This window comes from Staurois parvus, unplaced genomic scaffold, assembly GCF_062004578.1.
Source record: "Staurois parvus isolate SC_StPar_1 unplaced genomic scaffold, SC_StPar_1.0 ptg000177l, whole genome shotgun sequence".
NCBI lineage: Eukaryota > Metazoa > Chordata > Amphibia > Anura > Ranidae > Staurois > Staurois parvus.
In genome coordinates this window covers 1724300-1743746 of record NW_028317973.1, presented here as the reverse complement: position 1 = coordinate 1743746, position 19447 = coordinate 1724300, and the positions used below count along the sequence as shown (strand labels likewise).

General features: G+C 38.1%; 1 protein-coding gene across 1 annotated transcript in view; it reads right to left on the bottom strand.

Moving 5' to 3' along the window:
- The window catches only part of COL13A1 (collagen type XIII alpha 1 chain), a 235357-nt gene that overhangs the window by 34226 nt on the left and 181684 nt on the right, over positions 1-19447 (bottom strand). Inside the window, exons 23-30 of the mRNA XM_089677089.1 lie at positions 19146-19214; positions 11667-11711; positions 10812-10856; positions 10217-10369; positions 8278-8376; positions 5975-6019; positions 5111-5152; positions 779-805 (exon numbers count right to left, since the gene is read on the bottom strand). Of these exons, the coding sequence (XP_089533215.1) occupies positions 779-805; positions 5111-5152; positions 5975-6019; positions 8278-8376; positions 10217-10369; positions 10812-10856; positions 11667-11711; positions 19146-19214 (525 nt within the window). The remainder of the gene's footprint in view (positions 1-778; positions 806-5110; positions 5153-5974; positions 6020-8277; positions 8377-10216; positions 10370-10811; positions 10857-11666; positions 11712-19145; positions 19215-19447) is intronic.

Sequence of the window (19447 nt, the reverse complement as noted above, 5' to 3'; positions counted from 1 at the left end):
TTTAGATTTACCTTCAACTATGTATTGCAAAGGCCTGCCTGATTGGACACAACTGAAAGTGTTGTTTAGGTTTGACCTCATATTATATGTTTTTTTGGTAAATCTAAAGCAATTTTCTAAAGAAAACTGTATAATGTATGGCCAGTCTAAGGCTGGCCATACACTATACAATTTTCTGTCCAATTTCTGCCCAATTTCCCTTAGATTTACCTTCAACTATGTAGTGCAAGGGCCTGCCTAATTGGATACAATTGAAAGTGTTGTTTAGATTTGACCTGATATTATATGTTTTTTGGCAAATCTAAACCAAAATTCTAAAGAAAATTGTATAGTGTATGTCCAGCCTTAATGAAGAAGCAATCTTCATTTATCTATTAGTTATACTTTCTTACTTCTACCAGTCTATTCTATTATTTCAAATATTCCGTATTCCTGATTCATAAACTGCCTTTGTGTTGTACAGCTAATACGTGGCATTCTTAAAATCAGGATGTACATTTTAGGCTGGTTTGAAGTTGGTTACTGGGACCTTAACATTCAAAAGTGTTTTTGGAAGAAGAGTAAAAGTGTCTGTAGATCGCAGATTGCCATTGTGTGACACCTGATATCTAAACAAGACTGCACGTCAACGCGTTCATGGGACACAACGCACCTCTACAGCGATAAATATATATTGCACAACTATTAAAATATAGAAAAAATGTTAATGTATGCTGTTGCATGCATGGGTTAACTACTCTACCAGATTACAGCACGTCTGAACAGATGAAACAATTACCTTTTGGCCAGGAAGCCCAGGTGGTCCCTTTGAAGAAAAAGCAGATAGTCATTGCATATAATCATGTGAATTATATAGCTGATGTCAATATAGACCACATACAGCTGAAATAAAAATTATACAATATATGACCACAGGCAGGAGACTGGTTCCTAATGGACAACCAATCTACATTCACATCCCAAGTGAATAGCTTGGAACAAATATTTATTCTTTATATACAAAGTACCAATAAACCATTGCTTATCTGCATAAACCATTTGTTTAAAAACATGCAAAGCTGATTTCAACATAGTGACTAATAGTGAGGAAATCAGATGAAAAATAAAAGAAAATTTGAATTCTTTGGCAATAGCAGTGATATTCCAGCAGGGGGTAGCAGAGGCTGAATAATTGCAAAATTGAAAAATTATCACAGCACATCTTTGCGGGTAATGTCGGAGGACAGTGACCTTACTCATAAATGTACTTAATATTTAATATGATCCTATTGACTTTATTGTATCTGAAGCCTAGTCTAAACAATGAAGCTATGATCACCAAATTTAGTTCATACTTCTTAGTTTACCCTTTATGTTCATTTATAATGTAAGCCTTTTCAGGCATGCTAGCAGTTTTAAAAATAATAAAAATCTGTACTCTCATTATTGTTATTATTATTATAATACAGGATTTATATAGCGCCAACAGTTTTGCTCAGCGATTTAGAATATAAATCTAAACGTTAGGGTGTAAAAAGACTAGGCTGTTAAATACCAGTGGTATAATATCATATTGAGAATGTTATAAAGAAGAATCCTAAGAATTTCAGAAGTAAATTAAAAGCAGTTTGTCGCGGGTCATACCCAACACTTAGGTACTGTAAATAAAAAAAAAGTAAAAGAATAGTTGAAAGTACTTGGATAGAATGCATGGTCATACTTAGCCAAAAATGAACCCTATTATAATAGGACTGTTAAAACATTTTTTCCAGGTTCCGTTCAGTAGTGGCCACGTGTTTAAAGGCATAGGCATTTGGTCATGTGATCTCTTTAAAGGGGAGAATCATAGACTAGATTGACTGACTTATTTTTTAAGCAGAGTTCAGGAAACCAAGAGTTTACACCTTCCAACATGTGGTCAGCACTTAAGGGAGCCTCCAAAAGCATGTTCTCCAAGTAAGAACATGCTCAATCCTTTTACACCCTTTACTTTTACATCCAGCAAAACTGCTAGGTTTACTATATATCTGCTTTGAGCGCTTGTTGCCTACTCTGTTTTAGCATGCAGGCAGCTAGTTTTTAGTTGCAGTGAACTGTTGCACATTGCAGTATATAAGAAGTAAGATTCATTTCTTTTTTTAGGTATTTTATTGAGTACAGAAGAGATACATCAAAAACAGAACATTGCCTAAAACATCCGTACATCTTGGTGGAAAATCTAAAGACACCACTGGTTATACACTTGGTAGGAATGAGTATCACATATAATTAAAGGGGTCATAGAAGTAAGATGCATGTTCAATTACAATGGAAAACCTCTTTGCAGTTACTGCTTTTTTCTGCAAGCATGTTTTATTGCCCCAAATCTTTAAAACTGAAGTCCAGGTATGTTCTTAATTCCATAGTTACACTGGTCTAACTTGGACCAAAATACATGTGTAGATTTCATAAATGGGGGATCACTGTGGAAGCTAACACATATGGTAGTAGTTGGAGCTTCTAAAGTGTGATTACTACTGTGGACTTCCAGACCCTATGCCAAGCAGCCTCCTCACTGCCTACTGGCCACTCACTTGGCCCCACTTGCCATTCAATGAATACAAGGCATTCTCTGATGGGACAAGGTGGGGATCATGATGCCACCACACCTCCTCTCCAGCTCTACCAATCATTGAACACTTTGTATTAATTGAAAAAAATACAATGCATTCTGCTGATCAAGAACCCCCTGTGGTCAGTATGCATTGTGGCAGCCGCCTGGCACAAGAAGATAACAGCTATCACTGTGGAAGTGTCGGCTACTATAGTGATTGTCAACTTTCCCAGCAGTTCCTCAAGTATGATTCTGCTAGGTGTATGAGGGTATGCGGCCTCTGACAGGTGGGCTTTAACACCAAGCGGCTATATATACAGTCATGGCCGAAATTGTTGGCACCCTTGATATTTTTCCTGAAAATCAAGTATTTCACACAAAAAAGGTATTGCATTAACACATGTTTTGCTATACACATGTTTATTCCCTTTGTATGTATTGGAACAAATATAAAACAGAGGCAGAAAAGCAAATATGACATAATGTCACACAAAACCCCAAAAATGGGCTGGACAAAAGTATTGGCACCCTTAACTTAATATTTGGTTGCACACCCTTTGGAAAACATAACTGAAATCAGTCGCTTCCTATAACCATCAATAAGCTTCTGACACCTCTCACCCGGAATTTTGGACCACTCTTCCTTTGCAAACAGCTCCAGGTCTCTCTTATTGGAAGGACACCTTTTCCCAACAGCAATTTTAAGATCTCTCCACAGGTGTTCAATGGGATTTAGATCTGGGCTCATTGCTGGCCACTTCAGAACTCTCCAGCGCTTCTTTGCCATCCATTTCTGAGTGCTTTTTGACGTATGTTTGGGGTCATTGTCCTGCTGGAAGACCCAGGATCTTGGACGCAAACCCAGCTTTCTGACACTGGGCCCTACAGTGCGACCCAAAATCCTTTGGTAATCCTCAGATTTCATGATGCCTTGCACACAGTCAAGGCACCCAGTGCCAGAGGCAGCAAAACAACCCCAAAACATCATTGAACCTCCACCATATTTTACCGTAGGTACTGTGTTTTGTTCTTTGTAGGCCTCATTCCGTTTTCGGTAAACAGTAGAATGATGTGCTTTACCGAAAAGCTCTATCTTGGTCTCATCTGTCCACAAGACGTTTTCCCAGAAGGCTTTTGGCTTACTCAAGTACATTTTGGCAAACTGTAGTCTTGCTTTTTTATGTCTCTGTGTCAGCAGTGGGGTCCTCCTGGGTCTCCTGCCATAGCGTTTCATTTCATTTAAATGTCGACGGATAGTTCGCGCTGACACTGATGCTCCCTGAGCCTGCAGGACAGCTTGAATGTCTTTGGAACATGTTTGGGGCTGCTTATCCACCATCCGGACTATTCTGCGTTGCAATCTTTCATCAATTTTCCTCATCCGTCCACGACCAGGGAGATTAGCTACAGTGCCATGGGTTGCAAACTTCTTGATAATGTTGCGCACTGTGGACAAAGGCAAATCTAGTTCTCTGGAGATGGACTTGTAACCTTGAGATTGTTGATATTTTGCCACAATTTTGGTTCTCAGGTCCTCAGACAGTTCTCGTCTCCTCTTTCTGTTGTCCATGCTTAGTGTGGCACAGACAGACACACAATGCAAAGGTTAAGTGAACGTCTCTCCTTTTTATCTGCTTTCAGGTGTGATTTCTATATTGCCCACACCTGTTACTTGCCCCAGGTGAGTTTACAGGAGCATCACATGCTTGTAACATTCTTATTTATCCGCAGTTGTGAAAGGGTGCCAATACTTTTGTCCAGCCCATTTTTGGAGGTTTGTGTGACATTATGTCGAATTTGCTTTCTTTCCTCCCTTTTTTTGTTTTGTCCCAATACACACAAAGGGAATAAACATGTGTATAGCAAAACATGTGTTAATGCAATACGTTTCGTGAGAAATACATGATTTCCTGGAGAAATATCAAGGGTGCCAACAATTTCGGCCATGACTGTATATATATATCTATATATATATATATATATACAGTATATATATATGCATCCATCCATCCGGAACGGTTTACTGTATATTCCCAGCACAGTAAATAAACTGTCATGGGAAGCTCCCAATGCATACTTGTAATTGGGAACTGCCAATCAAGTGACTGTTGTGACAGCCAATTCAACGCAGTCACTTGATCGCCTGCCCAGCTCCACTTCCTGACATTTTGATTCTTTTAAAGAGACTGGGGAGGAAGGGAAGAATTTAAACATTTTTTGTTTTTTTTTATTTGCTAGGTAACTTACACATAATTTGTATTTTTATATTTAGACAGTAGGTGGAACTCTAGTCTGCTTTTCACATGCTTAGCTGTGTTTGTTTATCAGCTTTGCTAAAATAGCCCATTACTAGCAGAGCTCAATAATTTATAAAATTCATGGTGCTTTTTAACAAATATAAAACATCAGTTTAAAAACATATACACTTAAAACAAACTAAAATTTACCTCAAACCATTATAATTTCCATTTAAAAATACATTCAATATGAACTTTCAACATGTCAAGGTCCATTACAACAAATTCATGCAAAACTTACCACAGGTCCAGGAACACCTGGAGGTCCTGGTGGCCCAGTGACCTATAATAGAACAAACATATTTATGTTACATTCACCTGGGGCGAATGGGGGGTTTGCTAGTAGTGGAGCAAGGATATTTCAAGGATAATGTTTTCACAGTCGACCATGTTTGCATATTATGTGTTAAAATGGCAAATTGAAGTGTTTATCATAAGCCTGTGTGACATTAGGATCACAATTGGGAAACAAGGACAGGGTGTTGTTACTTAATAACAAGAAGTGCTTAAACAAGCACCTTCATGGCAGGATCGTTGTAAAGCAAGTTGTAAAGCAAGCCGACGATCCCCACAGGATGGATCCGGGTGGGGGTGACACCGGACCCGCTGCAAGAAAAGGTAAGTTGTAAAGAAAGCCGACGATCCCCACATAATGGATCGGATCTGTGGTTTGAGCATAATGGATCAGCGTCCGATCCATTATGCTCAAACCGCAGATCCGATCCATTCTGCGGGGGATCGTCCGAGGGGGTGTCACCAAGTGTTACCGCTCCGGGTGACACTTACCATAGGGACGCCTCTGAGTATTCCTGTTCACTTCTCCCACCTGCAACTACACAAAAGGCTGTAGGGAGGTAGGAGAGGGGTGGAGCCGTTGGGCCAGCACAGACAGTAATTAGACAATCCAAAAAGAGGAGAGGGATATGATGTGCGGGAGCTGTACTAGAGAGCTGACACTTTTTGGATTGCTGATTCCCTAGCAAGTTCAGCAAGTCATTTGCATTTACAAAAAGGAAGAATGCTACTAAGCTTGATTCTATTGTTCTTTTACCAGCAAATTAAGTTGGCAATAATGTTTCTTTAAAAAAGGTAAAAAAACACTTACAGAGTTCCCCGATTCTCCTTTGTCTCCAGAATCACCTTTCTCTCCCTAGTGGAAATACATTAGCATTAGCTGAAATTGTGTGATATAAAGGCAAATATGAATGTAGCACCCACAAAAATATGCAAATTTATAAAAACTAAAAAAAAGTAGAACATGTTTGCCTATGGTCATTTTTAAGGTTCAGTATAGATAATAATAAATTAAAAATATGTCAGACACCTCTCAAAATCATTGGATTCAGGTGTTCCAACCACCTCCATGGCCTACCAATTCATGGCTGAGTTGCTGTTGTTCCCCGTTGCTTCCACTTTGTTATAATAGCACTAACAGTTGACCGTGGAATATTTAGTAGCAGGGACATTTCATGGATGGACTTATCACAGTACCACGCTTGAATTCACTGAGTTCCTGAGAACGACCCATTCTTTCACAAATTTTTATAGAAGCAGTCTGCATGCCTAGGTGCCTGATTTTATACACCTGTGGCCATGGAGGTGATTGGAACACCTGAATCCAATGATTTGGAGGGTTGTCCCAATACTTTTGGCTATATAGTGTATGTAGCTATAGACAGAAACTGGGACCAGACCATGTATATATATCTTTAAAGTGAGATTTATTTAAAGTGGATGTAAGATAACTACACACCAGCAAAGATATAAACATGAAATGCATGAAAATCAGAACTAAATAACAAAATGCAGCAACCTACACAACTAACTAGATGTACAAATATATACAAGTGAAATATGCAAGGCTGGGGAAACCTGGAGTCGCACATGGGAAAGAAGGAAACAAGACTGAGAGAGGAAACACAGGCAGCAAGGTGACAGGGTATTGGATACAGGGCAAGAGCAATATCAAGAGTTAGTGGCAACACAGTCTGAAAGCAACACAGCAAACAGGGTACAAGGCAGGAGCAGCTAAAACACAGACGCAAGGAGCCATAGCAGAAGTGGAACTTAAGTACCATCCCAGCTGAAGCTGATTGCTGGAACCTGCTGACTGCTGGGACACGCCTACTGGTGGTCACTAAAACTGCAGCTTTCAAGCCAGGGGAGAACAGTGCCACCAGCAGGTGAATCAGGTCCTGACATATTTAAGGACAAACCTCTGTTTACATAGTATTTCACATCAGCACCCTATTTGATAATTTAAGTGATTTTTCATTCCTTTAAGTAAACAGTTTCAATATTTTGGGAGCACAATCTCGTTAGATAGGGGCAACTATGTTATGATTTAATAACCTAATCTACATTTTACATATATTACATTCTGTTGCCTAATAGAATGTTAATTGCAAGATCTGCATTGAGGCTTTACCTGGAGTAATGTACTTTCCACCTTCACTCATATTTTTCTGATTGTATGTGGTACATTTTTTTATTTGACACAATGAAGATTTGAGCACCAATTGAGTAATGATGAACAATAAGCACTTTAAAGTTATATGGACTGTAGTAGCAGTTGTAATGTCTTTATACATGCAGGAAAATTTGTGAAGGCTGACATTAAAAATATTCTGAAATGTAGTTATCTGCCAAAGAACAGATGCTACCCTGGAGGAAATTATTTAAATTATTAAATGATTATGCTAAGCCCCTTACTCCAATACTCTCTGAATCAGTTATGCAGAGAGAGGATTCTGGCTAAATATAACTTTACATACTGCATGCCTATTCCAGGTGATTCAGTGACAGAAAGCATTAAAATCATTGAATCAGCATGACAGCCATGCAACTGCCATTTTTAGGAGGAGCTCACTGGTTTCCTTTAACCTGTTTCTTTCATTGTCAAATGCCAGGTCCATGTTCTCTTACTTGGGGAGGAGGGGGGATCCTTAGCTCTGCATAAACTGATGCAGATCAACCCAAAATTTAGGGATCTCGCACGTGAATGGGGTAACAGGTAAGCATGACAGTATCTGCAGTGGGGGACTATCAAGCAAGCCTGTTACTTTGCTGAATTGGCAATACAAGTTTGCTTTAATTAAAGGCAATTATCTAACTATATTTCTACATAGGTTATTTCTCACCATAACCTGTATGGTTCTACTGTTCTATTGGGACCTGAGACCTACTTAATAGAAGTCATGGTTTCTATACACTGCACGGATGATGGCCAAATAGCCTGAACAGCTATATGCAGTTTGGAATAAATGGCTCTATAATATTAGGCTCTATTTGCACTAAACACTAGCAGTTCTGGAAGTGCATCTAACCAATGAATGAGACGTGTGAATATCTTCTGTTTTTAGAAGGCCCTACTATGGTACATAACTATTAATATTTTCAAACTCTTACTGTAAGCCCTGGAAGCCCAATTGGACCAGGAAGACCTGGGGGTCCTGGAACTCCTTGGTCACCACGTTCACCCTTCTCTCCAGTGGGGCCATCGAGACCCTAACAGAAGAGAAATAATGTCACAAGGTATTTACTCAAAGATCACAATGCAGCTATGACTTAAGCTGGCCATAGATGATTTGTGTGGGTTTTTTTTCATTCCACTGGTAACAAGGTGAATGGAGGAATCCCCCTATCTGGGACATTGTATTCTGACAGTTGGTCAATCTGCTGTTAGAATACAATGATCAGTGACTGCAGCCCATGAACAACAAAAGTTTTCCAATGTTCCCATTTGACAGAAGTTAACCTAACAACTGACTTCTGTTGAAACAGGAAAAGCTAGACATGGATGGTATGTCAGCCTGCCCCTGCTGATCGGGACAAATTTTGATTCATCTATGGCCAGCCTAATGATTAGGGTACCCCAAGTCTAGGTGCAAGTTATCAAGTTCTGATATATATATATATATATATATATATATACAGGGTATATACACACATTCTTTGTCAAAGCAAGCAGAAGATTGTTATCAATTGTATATTCACCTGTACATTATATAATTATTACAGAAATGCAAAAGCACCACCACCTCTAGTTCTCAGCATACAGGGCCCATGTATAAAAAAGGAATTTGATGAAATGGACATTCCTGTGTTTCATCAAGTATGGCCTGTATGCAGGTTCTGTATGTTGATTTACTACTTACAGATGTAAAGTGAAACTTCAAGCTTATTGTTAAAGTAAAGTACCAATGCTGTAAATTATATTTATGGATATGGTGGAGGAAATACCTTTCTGATTAATGAAAAAAATACCCCCCGTGGTACTTTGTAGCTGATCAGAAGTTTGAAATAGGCAACTTGCAGAAAGGGACAGACTATCATGTCACTACCTCAAGGTATAGTGCTGGCTATGCAAACCACAAACTCCAATAAACCCTAGCAGTGGTTGGATGACATGGGATATTTTTTAAAAAAAGGACATCAGTACTGTAAAACAAGGACAGGATCCAATTTTCCAATGGATCGACCCAGAACCAGCTGTTCCATCCTATTATCAAGTTCAATAGGATGTCAGGATAACTGGATGGTAGCTTATAATAAAAAATGTGAAATTTTGTTGGGCTTGCAGCTTTGGTACTGGGGGTATCTATCTAAAAAGCATTTTGTACATTTGCACTGTCCTTTGCCTTTTCTGTTCTTATATGGAAAAATCCAACCCATCCATACACAGAGGCTGTCTATCTTTGGGATGCATAATAGATGGCACCTATATAAGAATGAATGGAATTTTCTCTTTGCATGTGCAGAAGAACCAGGGAGGCGAACCACAGAGTTTGCAGGCAAGCGACTCCCTGAAGTCACAAGGTATGGATCTCTCAAGAGCACAGAGAGATGAGTATAAGACTTAATAACTATATATATAAATTACATAGCTATCCTTTAAGTCATTTATTGAGTTTTAAACATTCTGAGAAAACCGAACCAATAAACATTAATTCTACCTTTGCTTTTCACTGTTTCTGCTTGGTCAAGGATTTACCTTGATGTTCTTACTCAAACTTTTGTATTTTCTATGCTAGTAAAATAAATAATATTACGGTAGATCATATTAAATGTCATTTTGACAGATAATATAGGATCCCCTCATAAATGTTAAATAACTGTCACAAGATCCCCCCAATGGCATCCCTGCAAGACAGAATTCCTTAGTTTGAGTAATTAGACTCAACATCTACCAAAAACTTAAATATCAGTTATATGGTAATTGGCAATTTAAATTTTTTATATGCTTTATCATTTTGCTTCCATTTAAAAAATGTTGATCTTTGAATGCATTCTTGATGATTTACTAAAATACAAAGCAGGTTTCTATCAATTCAAAGTTGTTACTTACAGGTGATCCAGTTTGTCCTACATCTCCTTTATCTCCTTTTGGCCCTTGTATTCCCCTAGAGCCTATATCTCCCTTTGGTCCTGGAAGTCCATCCTGTCCTGGAGGTCCTGATGGACCTAAAGGTCCAACCTCACCAGGTTTCCCTCGAGGGCCCTAAAACCACAACAAGAATTACATTCAAGTCTTTCCTCTAAAAATGAAAATGACAACCGCACAATAAATTAATAAAATGGATGTGGTAGATTAATCCTTTACTATGTGGCATGATCACCCACCTGTTATCTCCTTTGTGACATCAAAATGGAAGCAGTAGAAGATGTATAAGAAAATTTTAATATAATTCCAGTTTTGGACCAATAAGCTCCTTGTAGTTTGTATACAGACAAAAAGGTGGTTTTGCAATAAAAAAAAAAAAAAAATAGAAATACACTAACGTTGAATTATTAGAATTCCAATCACCATTAAAAGAAAAAACGGCAATTAAGTATATATGCATAATTTCTGGGATTTGGCATTATGATGTGAACCACATGCTGTCGGTTAATAAATCATTGAATATTTGAATTTTTTTGGACTGTTATTATGTTAAACCTACCTTGTCCCCATCATGGCCAGGAGGACCAGGCAACCCAATTTCACCCTGGCAATGTAGAAATGAACACAATGTATTATATATTTATTTGCTGAATTTATTCATTTGCTTTTTTTTTTTGCTCTACATGTCAAAAATGAAAACATTATAGATCTATCACATGTAGATACAGTGTGGCCTTATTTCTCAATAAATTTTATCCTTTGATACAATTATGATGTGGGCAGATCTTAACAAAAATGTCCCCACTGAATGCACTGCATTTCTGCTGAGACTTCTGAGATCTGTACTGGGGAAAACTGGCAGATTGACTCAGGTTAGGGTGATACCAGAAGCATTTCTTTCAGTACAAACTGGGGCTCCATTGGTGTACTGACCACCGCGTCAACCAGCACAATATGAAAAAAACAGTTGGACCAGAAACGGCAAAGTAAAAAATAGTGAAAAGCGAAATAACAGAAAATAATTAACAAACTAGACATACATTCGAAAATGTATGGAGATGTGTCTTAGAAGTGAATGTTCATTTTCAAAGACATGTCCCTTCCCACTTAGGTCAAACCTTTGTAAAAGCATTTATACATTTTCAGAGATAGCCTACATGTGCATCAAAGGAGAATACTTATCACATACTTTTAACTACTGATGAGCTCTCCCCTGATGCTAGGTCCTAATAGCGCCATACAAATGACCGCTTGCCAAAGCATTTTCGCTGTTGTGCTCCTGAAGGAACAGTACCTGAAATATCTGACAGACTTTGACAGCAATTGCTTTTACTGGCCTACTCATTTAATAACATTGCAGCCATCATTGAAATATTATAAGTTCAATCAACCAGGTATATTTTTGTGTACTTACCTTCTGTCCTTGTAGACCTGGTGAACCTGGTGGCCCAGGAGGACCCTGAAAATAGAATAGTTCCACAAAAATATTAATTTCCCCCCATTTTCACAAAAGGAAAAATTGTAGAAAGACCCTGTTATATTATTTGTGGTGGTACCACAAAGGTCTACATAACATGGATAACAACATTTCAGTGTTATGGGGTGTGCAGCAATCATTCTGTTATATGCACCAACAATAAGGTCAAAAACAATACATTTGTGCAATATAAATACTTCATGTCACAGATACACAATATTCTCAGGTCTGGATATGTGAAAAGGTCACACAGGCCTTAGGTTAGAGCTACAAATGTCAGGGGACGGGAACCCCTCTTTTCATTATCCCAAAAACTTTATTGTAAGCCTAAAAAAACTTAAAAATGAAAGTCTATATTTTTCAAATACTTTCAAATAGTGTCATGAAAAATATTTATATTAGTTACATATCTTAAATACATAGTTACATAGTTAGTCTGGCTGAAAAAAGACAAAAGTCCATCCAGTTCAACCATTAAAAAAAAAAGTTATAATCCTATACCCACAGTTGATCCAGAGGAAGGCAAAAAAACCCAGCAAAGCATGATCCAATTTGCTCTTGCAGGGAAAAAAATTCCTCCCTGATCCCCTGAGAGGCAATCGGATATTCCCTGGATCAACTTTACCTATAAATGTTAGTATCCAGTTATATTTCTGTGTATCTAAGAAATAATCTAGGCCTTTTTTAAAGCAATCCACTGAGCTGGCCAGAACCAACTCTTGAGGGAGTCTATTCCACAATTTCACAGCTCTTACTGTGAAGAAACCTTTCCATGTTTGGAAATTAAATCTCTTTTCCTCCAGATGTAAAGAGTGCCCCCTTCTCCTCTGTGATGACCTCAGGGTGAATCTACACCGAGTTCACTGTATGAACCACTGATGTATTTATACATGTTGATCATATCCCCTCTTAATCTCCTCTTCTCAAGACAGAATACATTCAGTTCCTCTAATCTTTCCTCATAGCTGAGCTCCTCCATGCCTCTTATCTGTTTGGTTGCCCTTCTTTGTACTTTCTCCAGTTCCCCAATGTTCTTTTTGTGAATTGGTGCCCAAAACTGAACTGCATATTCCAGATGAGGTCTTACTAATGATTAGTAGGGGTAAAATTATATCCCTCTCTCTGGAGTCTATACCTCTTTTAATACAAGAGTGGATTTTGCTCGCTTTAGAAACTGCAGCTCGGCATTGCATGCCATTATTAAGCTTGTGATCTACCAGAACTCCCAGATCCTTATCCACCATTGATTCCCCCAGTTGTACTCCCCCTAGTATGTATGATGCATGCATATTCTTAGCCCCCAAGTGCATAACTTTACATTTATCAACATTAAACCTCATTTGCCACATAGTTGCCCAATTAAACAGTGCATTGAGGTCGGCTTGTAAATTAGAGACATCCTGTAACGATGTTATTCCACTGCACAGCTTGGTGTCATCTGCAAAGACTGAAATGGGATTTTTAATCCCAGACATTAGATCGTTTATAAATGTATTAAAAAGTAAGGGTCCCAACACTGAACCTTGGGGTACACCACTGACAACCCTAGACCATTTAGAGTATGAATCATTACCCACTACTCTCTAAATACCATCTTTTAGGCAGTTTTCTATCCATTTACATAAAGATTTTTCCAAGCCCATAGACTTTACCTTACACATTAGTTATATTGTAGAAACCTAATCAGGACCCATGAGGACTTACAGTATAAGGGGAACTGAACATATAGTCAATATAAGCCTTTAATGATACTCCATGGCACTCTCGCTGGTTCTGGAGCACCTTTATGCAGCACCTCTTTATAATCTAAAGAATTCTCTGAAGAATTAAATAGCACTGTAGACTTTGCTGTTTTTTTTTTTAATTACTGATATCTTAAAACAATAGGACATATAGAACCCCCCCAGATATTCTATTGATTGTATGTAGCCAACTGTTGAACAGATATTTTCAAAAAATCCATTTTTAAATACGATCTGCCATGATTTACACGTGGCAAACCCCAAAAAGACCCCCTTTTATACTGCTTCCTATCTAGCTTTGTAGAAATGGAGCTTACTAAAAGCTCAGTTCACCTAAATAAGCTATTACCGGAAACCATTCCAAACCACTCATGGACTACTGCATTTAATTACACTTACAAATCCTCCCACTGCAGCTCACACTGGGAATCTTATTTGAAAATACTTCATCAATGGTACCTAACCCCTGCCAGACTTGCCATTTTCTATCCAAAACACTCCCCTTCCTGTTGGAGACAATGTGGGGATGTAGGTTCCACTCTTCACATACTTTGGTCTTGCAAATCTATTAAATCCTTTTGGAATAGCGAATTCTAACTAATAGCCGAAATCTCCAAAACAATGATAAACCCCAATCAGGCACTTGCACTCCTACATATCGGGATTAACAAATTCCCATATACCTCCCGTACCATCATGGTCCACATTCTTTTTGCAGCAAAACTAAACATAACCCGACTCTGGAATACCACCACAGCCCCTTCCTTTCAATCGCTAATCTCAGATCTTAACTTCCAATGCGAAATGGAAAAAAGATTGGCCACTAAGACTCCACCCAACATAAGTTTCATTCTCTATGGTCCAACTGGTTACAAAATCCTAACTGCTCCGTAAAACCCTGATACTGTACAAACAATCGCACAAACTATCCACGTCAGACTGGTACCTCTCCCTCATCCTCACACAACCTATCCTCTCCCCCCTCCACTCCCCCCCTTTTACTCTCCCTCCTGTTTAATCCCCCTCAATACCTACTACACCTCCCTACGGTTCAGTCCACCCCAAGCATACCTCTGATGTTTATGCCGCAACTATAGCTCCGACCCCAGCCAAAAGGTGGGGTAACTGTCTAATGAAGCTGTATTGTATGCATACATTCTAAACTGAACCAAATGTTTATCTCTGTTAAAATTTTTTCTTGAAAACCTTCAATAAAAATTATTGAAATAAATAAGCTATTACGAGAAAAAAAAGGAAATTATTGCCACCAAGAGCAAACAAACCTGTAACCAAGAGATTGATACAGATCATAACGTTCACAATATTGCTACAATTTACAAACACGGCACATCTGGAGATAACTTGAACAACGCGAAATTCTGCCCTTTCCCCGCAGGGGATGCTAAGCACCATGAAATCAGTTCAGGCTAACACTGAGCTGTCAGTTCTGATCACCAAAGCACAGAAAGCCAAGTAATCTGAAATCAGTTGGTTAACAAAATGTATTTCTAACAATGCTATCTATCTGCCTTTCAGCAATCTATAGTCAAGGCAAAGCCAGATGATGTCTAGTATACAGTTGATGTGTGTTTTAAATAAGGCCTTTTACCATATCGCCATGAAGTCTGGATTATATTAAAGCAACTGATGTAGCAATTGTGTATCTGGTAAGTAGTTACTAGTCTCCAGAACAAATTCTGCAGCAATAAAAACTGTATCCAAATCACCTGTGTTCTATCCACCTATAAAATTTGGAGTTAACATTTGTTCTGAGCAGTTTGTAATAGCGTCAACATATCTGAGGTTTTATAGTCGATGAGAAATGGACAGAATGTGTGGGCCAAGAGGCCGTTATCTACTGTCAGCCTATACGTTTCCATGCATTCAGAGCAGCCAGCTGATCAATATCTCCTAAATTAGATTGTATTGAGTCTGTGTGTGGCTCTGTTTGGGAAAGCATGTGGGAGAGAAATGGCCGACAGTAAGATATTAAGGCCAATAAGAAGGATAGAATTTCCTCTGCAGGCAACAGGGAAGGCAAACCTTCTTCTAATTGCATTTCAAGCAATCTGAAATTCCCGTGCATCTAGTGGCTGAACCATGACGTGGAATGATAAATATACATTCACTCTCTCTGCTCACATCGGTGCCTGCTGTGCAGTTTCAGGATTCACGTTGTCGGTCAATTAATAGCAAAAAGGATAAATAAATGCTTTCAAATCAGGATTCCTAGTCTTTACTGAATTACTCACACAGTGTTATAGAATTCTAATACCGATAACTGCCAGTTCATTTATTTCCAAATGGTAAAATATTGTATAATACCCATTGCTTTTATTTCCAACACTTTATTATGAACAGTGTGACATCCATCTGAATGGGTAAATCCATCCAGAATTAATTTTCTTTTTTTTTTCTAAGGTTTAATTCATTCGTTCATTCTGAACTCTGAAAAATGTTTCTTCAACCACGAAGAAAAGAGAAGACGAAAGAGACATATGAAATCCAAAACCTGTTACATAATATGTCTAAATTATTAGCCCATCTTTTATAACCTCACTGAAAGGCTGTAAATGTAGACCGTAAAGGTGGAGGGGGGAAATAAATGCACTACCCTTCTTATTTTTTTTTTATTATGGAGGCTCTAAGATATTTGAAAGAATTATATCAAGTATTAATTAGGCTCCTCCTTCCAAACCATTTTGGTCCCACCCCCTTAATATATATTCTGCCCCACTTGCATGTTATTTTTCTGCATTATATTAAACTGCATTCGGTTTTCAGTTTTCTGTAGTATTTTGACATCTAGTGTCAGTTTTGGGCCACTACAACTTGTTTACTGATGTGATTTGGTATCTTCCTTCCCCAGCTAGACCCCTCCCCACTTCTTCCATGTTGCCTCAATCAGTGTTAGTTTTTCACAGAGAAAGTGGCCATAAAAGTCATTGTCATCTCACACTTCAAAAGACTGAAAAAACATTCTCTGTACTGCAATTGACCAAAGTAAAATTGCATTGGATTCAACTTCTGTGTCTTATTGAAGAATTAAACCACCTATGAATGGTGCCAAGTCAGCAGGTGACCATACTGTACACACAGACTGGGTCTAAGGAGGTATGTCAATGCATAACGCATTCGAAGCATCATATTATTTGATAAGCCTACAGGACAGTGATGTTCTAAGATAACGAATGACAGCTGAGCTTGTCACACCTAAAACCAGCACATAAATAAAGTTCGAAAACAACTACAATGGGTAATGGGCAGCACAGTGGCTAAATGGTTAGCACTTCTGCCTGGCAGTTCTAGAGTCATTGGTTCAATTCTCAACCACAGCACCACCTGCCTGGAGTTTGCATGTTCTCCCTGTGCCTACGTGGGTTTCCTCTGGGTACTCTAGTTTCCTCCCACACTCCAAAGACATGCTGGTAGGTTAAATGAATCCTGTCTAAATTGGCCCTAGTATGTGTATGTATGAATGTGAGTTAGGGACCTTAGATTGTACACCCCTTGAGGGTTAGGGACTGATATAAATGTACAATATATATGTAAAGCACTGTGTAAATTGATGGCGCTATCTAAGTACCTGAAATAATAATAAGGCCCGCTTAAACATTTTATTAAACTTATATCCAACAACACAATCTACTTGCACTGTATATTTGTTGGTAATTCTAAAAAATATAACATGCCTAGCTTTCAGGCTTATGTAGAAGGGGCATTTGGCTTGCATTTGAGATCATTATAAATGCTTGTGAGATCTTCCCTTCCAAGATGCTTCTGACCTGATTCCCTCCTTCTTTTGAGCTGATTCTAAGTTGCTTCAAACAGCTTTGAGCTGTTTTTGCATTCCTGTTGACTTGTATAAGGAGGCAATGAGAAGCAAATAATAAGACTGAGTACAAGAGTCCTTACTCTTCTGCACATTTGTCTACAGAAATACAGCAATCCTTAAACATCTTTAAATATACTGGTACTTTCTTCACTGGAAGATCCAAGTACAGCAGCTACCTGTGTCTGTCATCTATATCATAGGAACCCACAAGACGCAGCTTTTTTGTGGCTTCTATAATTAAACTAGTTTAATCAACAGCCACTTTCACTGTTGCACAATGTTCTAATGTGTTGCAGCTAAATCACCAGATCCAAGAAAACGTATGGACTTCTGCTCTGCAATATTACTCTAGGCCACAATATGACTATCTCAGTTAAGCAACAGCATCAAAAGACATTTATACGTATGAGGAAAGAACAAACAGAGGGCGCACAGGCCTATTGCATTACCATAAAAATTTTTTAATAAGAAATAAAGTAGGTGTTGTACTCACAAACGACAATAAAGTCAAGGCACGTCATAAAAGAACAGCTGGGTCAACACCGCACTGAGTAACAGTCCGCCAGAGCTCTGACTCTGAGGAAGAGGCATGTCCTCGAAACGCGTAAGCCTATTGGATGTCTACACTCCCTATTGCGGACTATTACACAGTGCGGTGTTGACCAAGCTGTTCTTTTATGACGTGCCTTGACTTTATTGTTGTTTGTGAGCACTTTATTTCTTATTAAACATTTTTTATGGTAATGCACTAGGCCTGTGTGCCATCTGTTTGTTCTTTCCTCATTCAGTATATTTGGATTTTCCTGGTCTATTGAGGGCAGCAAGGTGTGCATGTTCCAGGACATTCTTTATCTGGTTGTAGCCTGCATCGAGTCCATCCCCAAGCACAAGAGCATTTTTGTTTGCTACATCTATATGTAATAGGAAGAAGGGTCAGCCGCACACTGGAGGACAAATGAACATAGTGTGTATTTATTGATCCATAAGACACATAAAACACCAGGACATGAATACAGGACCTGTTAACGCGTTTCACACGATCTTGTGCTTAATCATAACAACAAAAGTGCTGTCTTATATAGGTCTTAGTTAATAAAGAACACCTGTCCTAATCAGCACTCTTGAATCTTGAGGATACGCCTACTAATACATTGTAACAAGACATATAAAACCATTGTATCAAAAGTAGTGATCTCAGAGAACAACAAGAAAGGAGGAAAAGAAAAAAGGAAAGTGAAGTGGAATAAAACGAGAAACAAAGAAAGAGAAAAAGAATAATGGATAAAAATAATTGTTAAAAAAATGATTATGAAAAAATTATAAATGTAAAATAGAATAACAAACACAGATAAAAGTGAGTAAATATCCCAAGAAGATATGGGCTAAGATGCTACATTTGTAAATAATCAAAATTTAAATATAAATATATGCAAAAACGTATAAAAAAAAAAAAAAATTAAAAAAACGCATGTCTACTTGGGATAAAATACAAAAAAATTCACAAAAAACCATACATATTCAGACCGGAATATATCAAAACAGAAAAAAAAAAAAAATCAAAGGTAACGCATCTAAAAACAACACATCAAAAAACAAAAGAAACGCATAAAGAAACAAAAAGGAAAAAAGAAAAAAAGAAATTGATTCAAAAATATAATTTACTTAATATTTACAGCGCAAAACAGTATAAAGTCACATAAGTAATACACACATTTCCCCTACCCCCCCAAAAAATACAGTGCTAAGTAACTGCCAGTGTTCAGCTTGTGTAAGTCTATAAAATATCCAAAGATGTATTATACAGGTAACAATGTACATAAATCCAGCTTTTTTTCTTACCTGTAATGCCTCGCTCAGGTTGCTATTATATTCCACAATGTTGAATTTTCCTGGATCCCCTTTAGGACCCTAAAAGGAAACATATAACCATAACTATGGGGTTCATACACTGACCAACATTTTCAAATAAGACAGCATGTTTAAAAGAAAACATCTGTTTACAAATACAAATAAATCCATAAGGGTCCATTCACAGGGGCATACGCATATATTTTGCATGAACGCAGGTTCTTGCTGGCAGCGTAGGCAGAAGATCCTGCAGAAAATACGTCCTAAAGTACTTACGTTTACATGTGTACAGG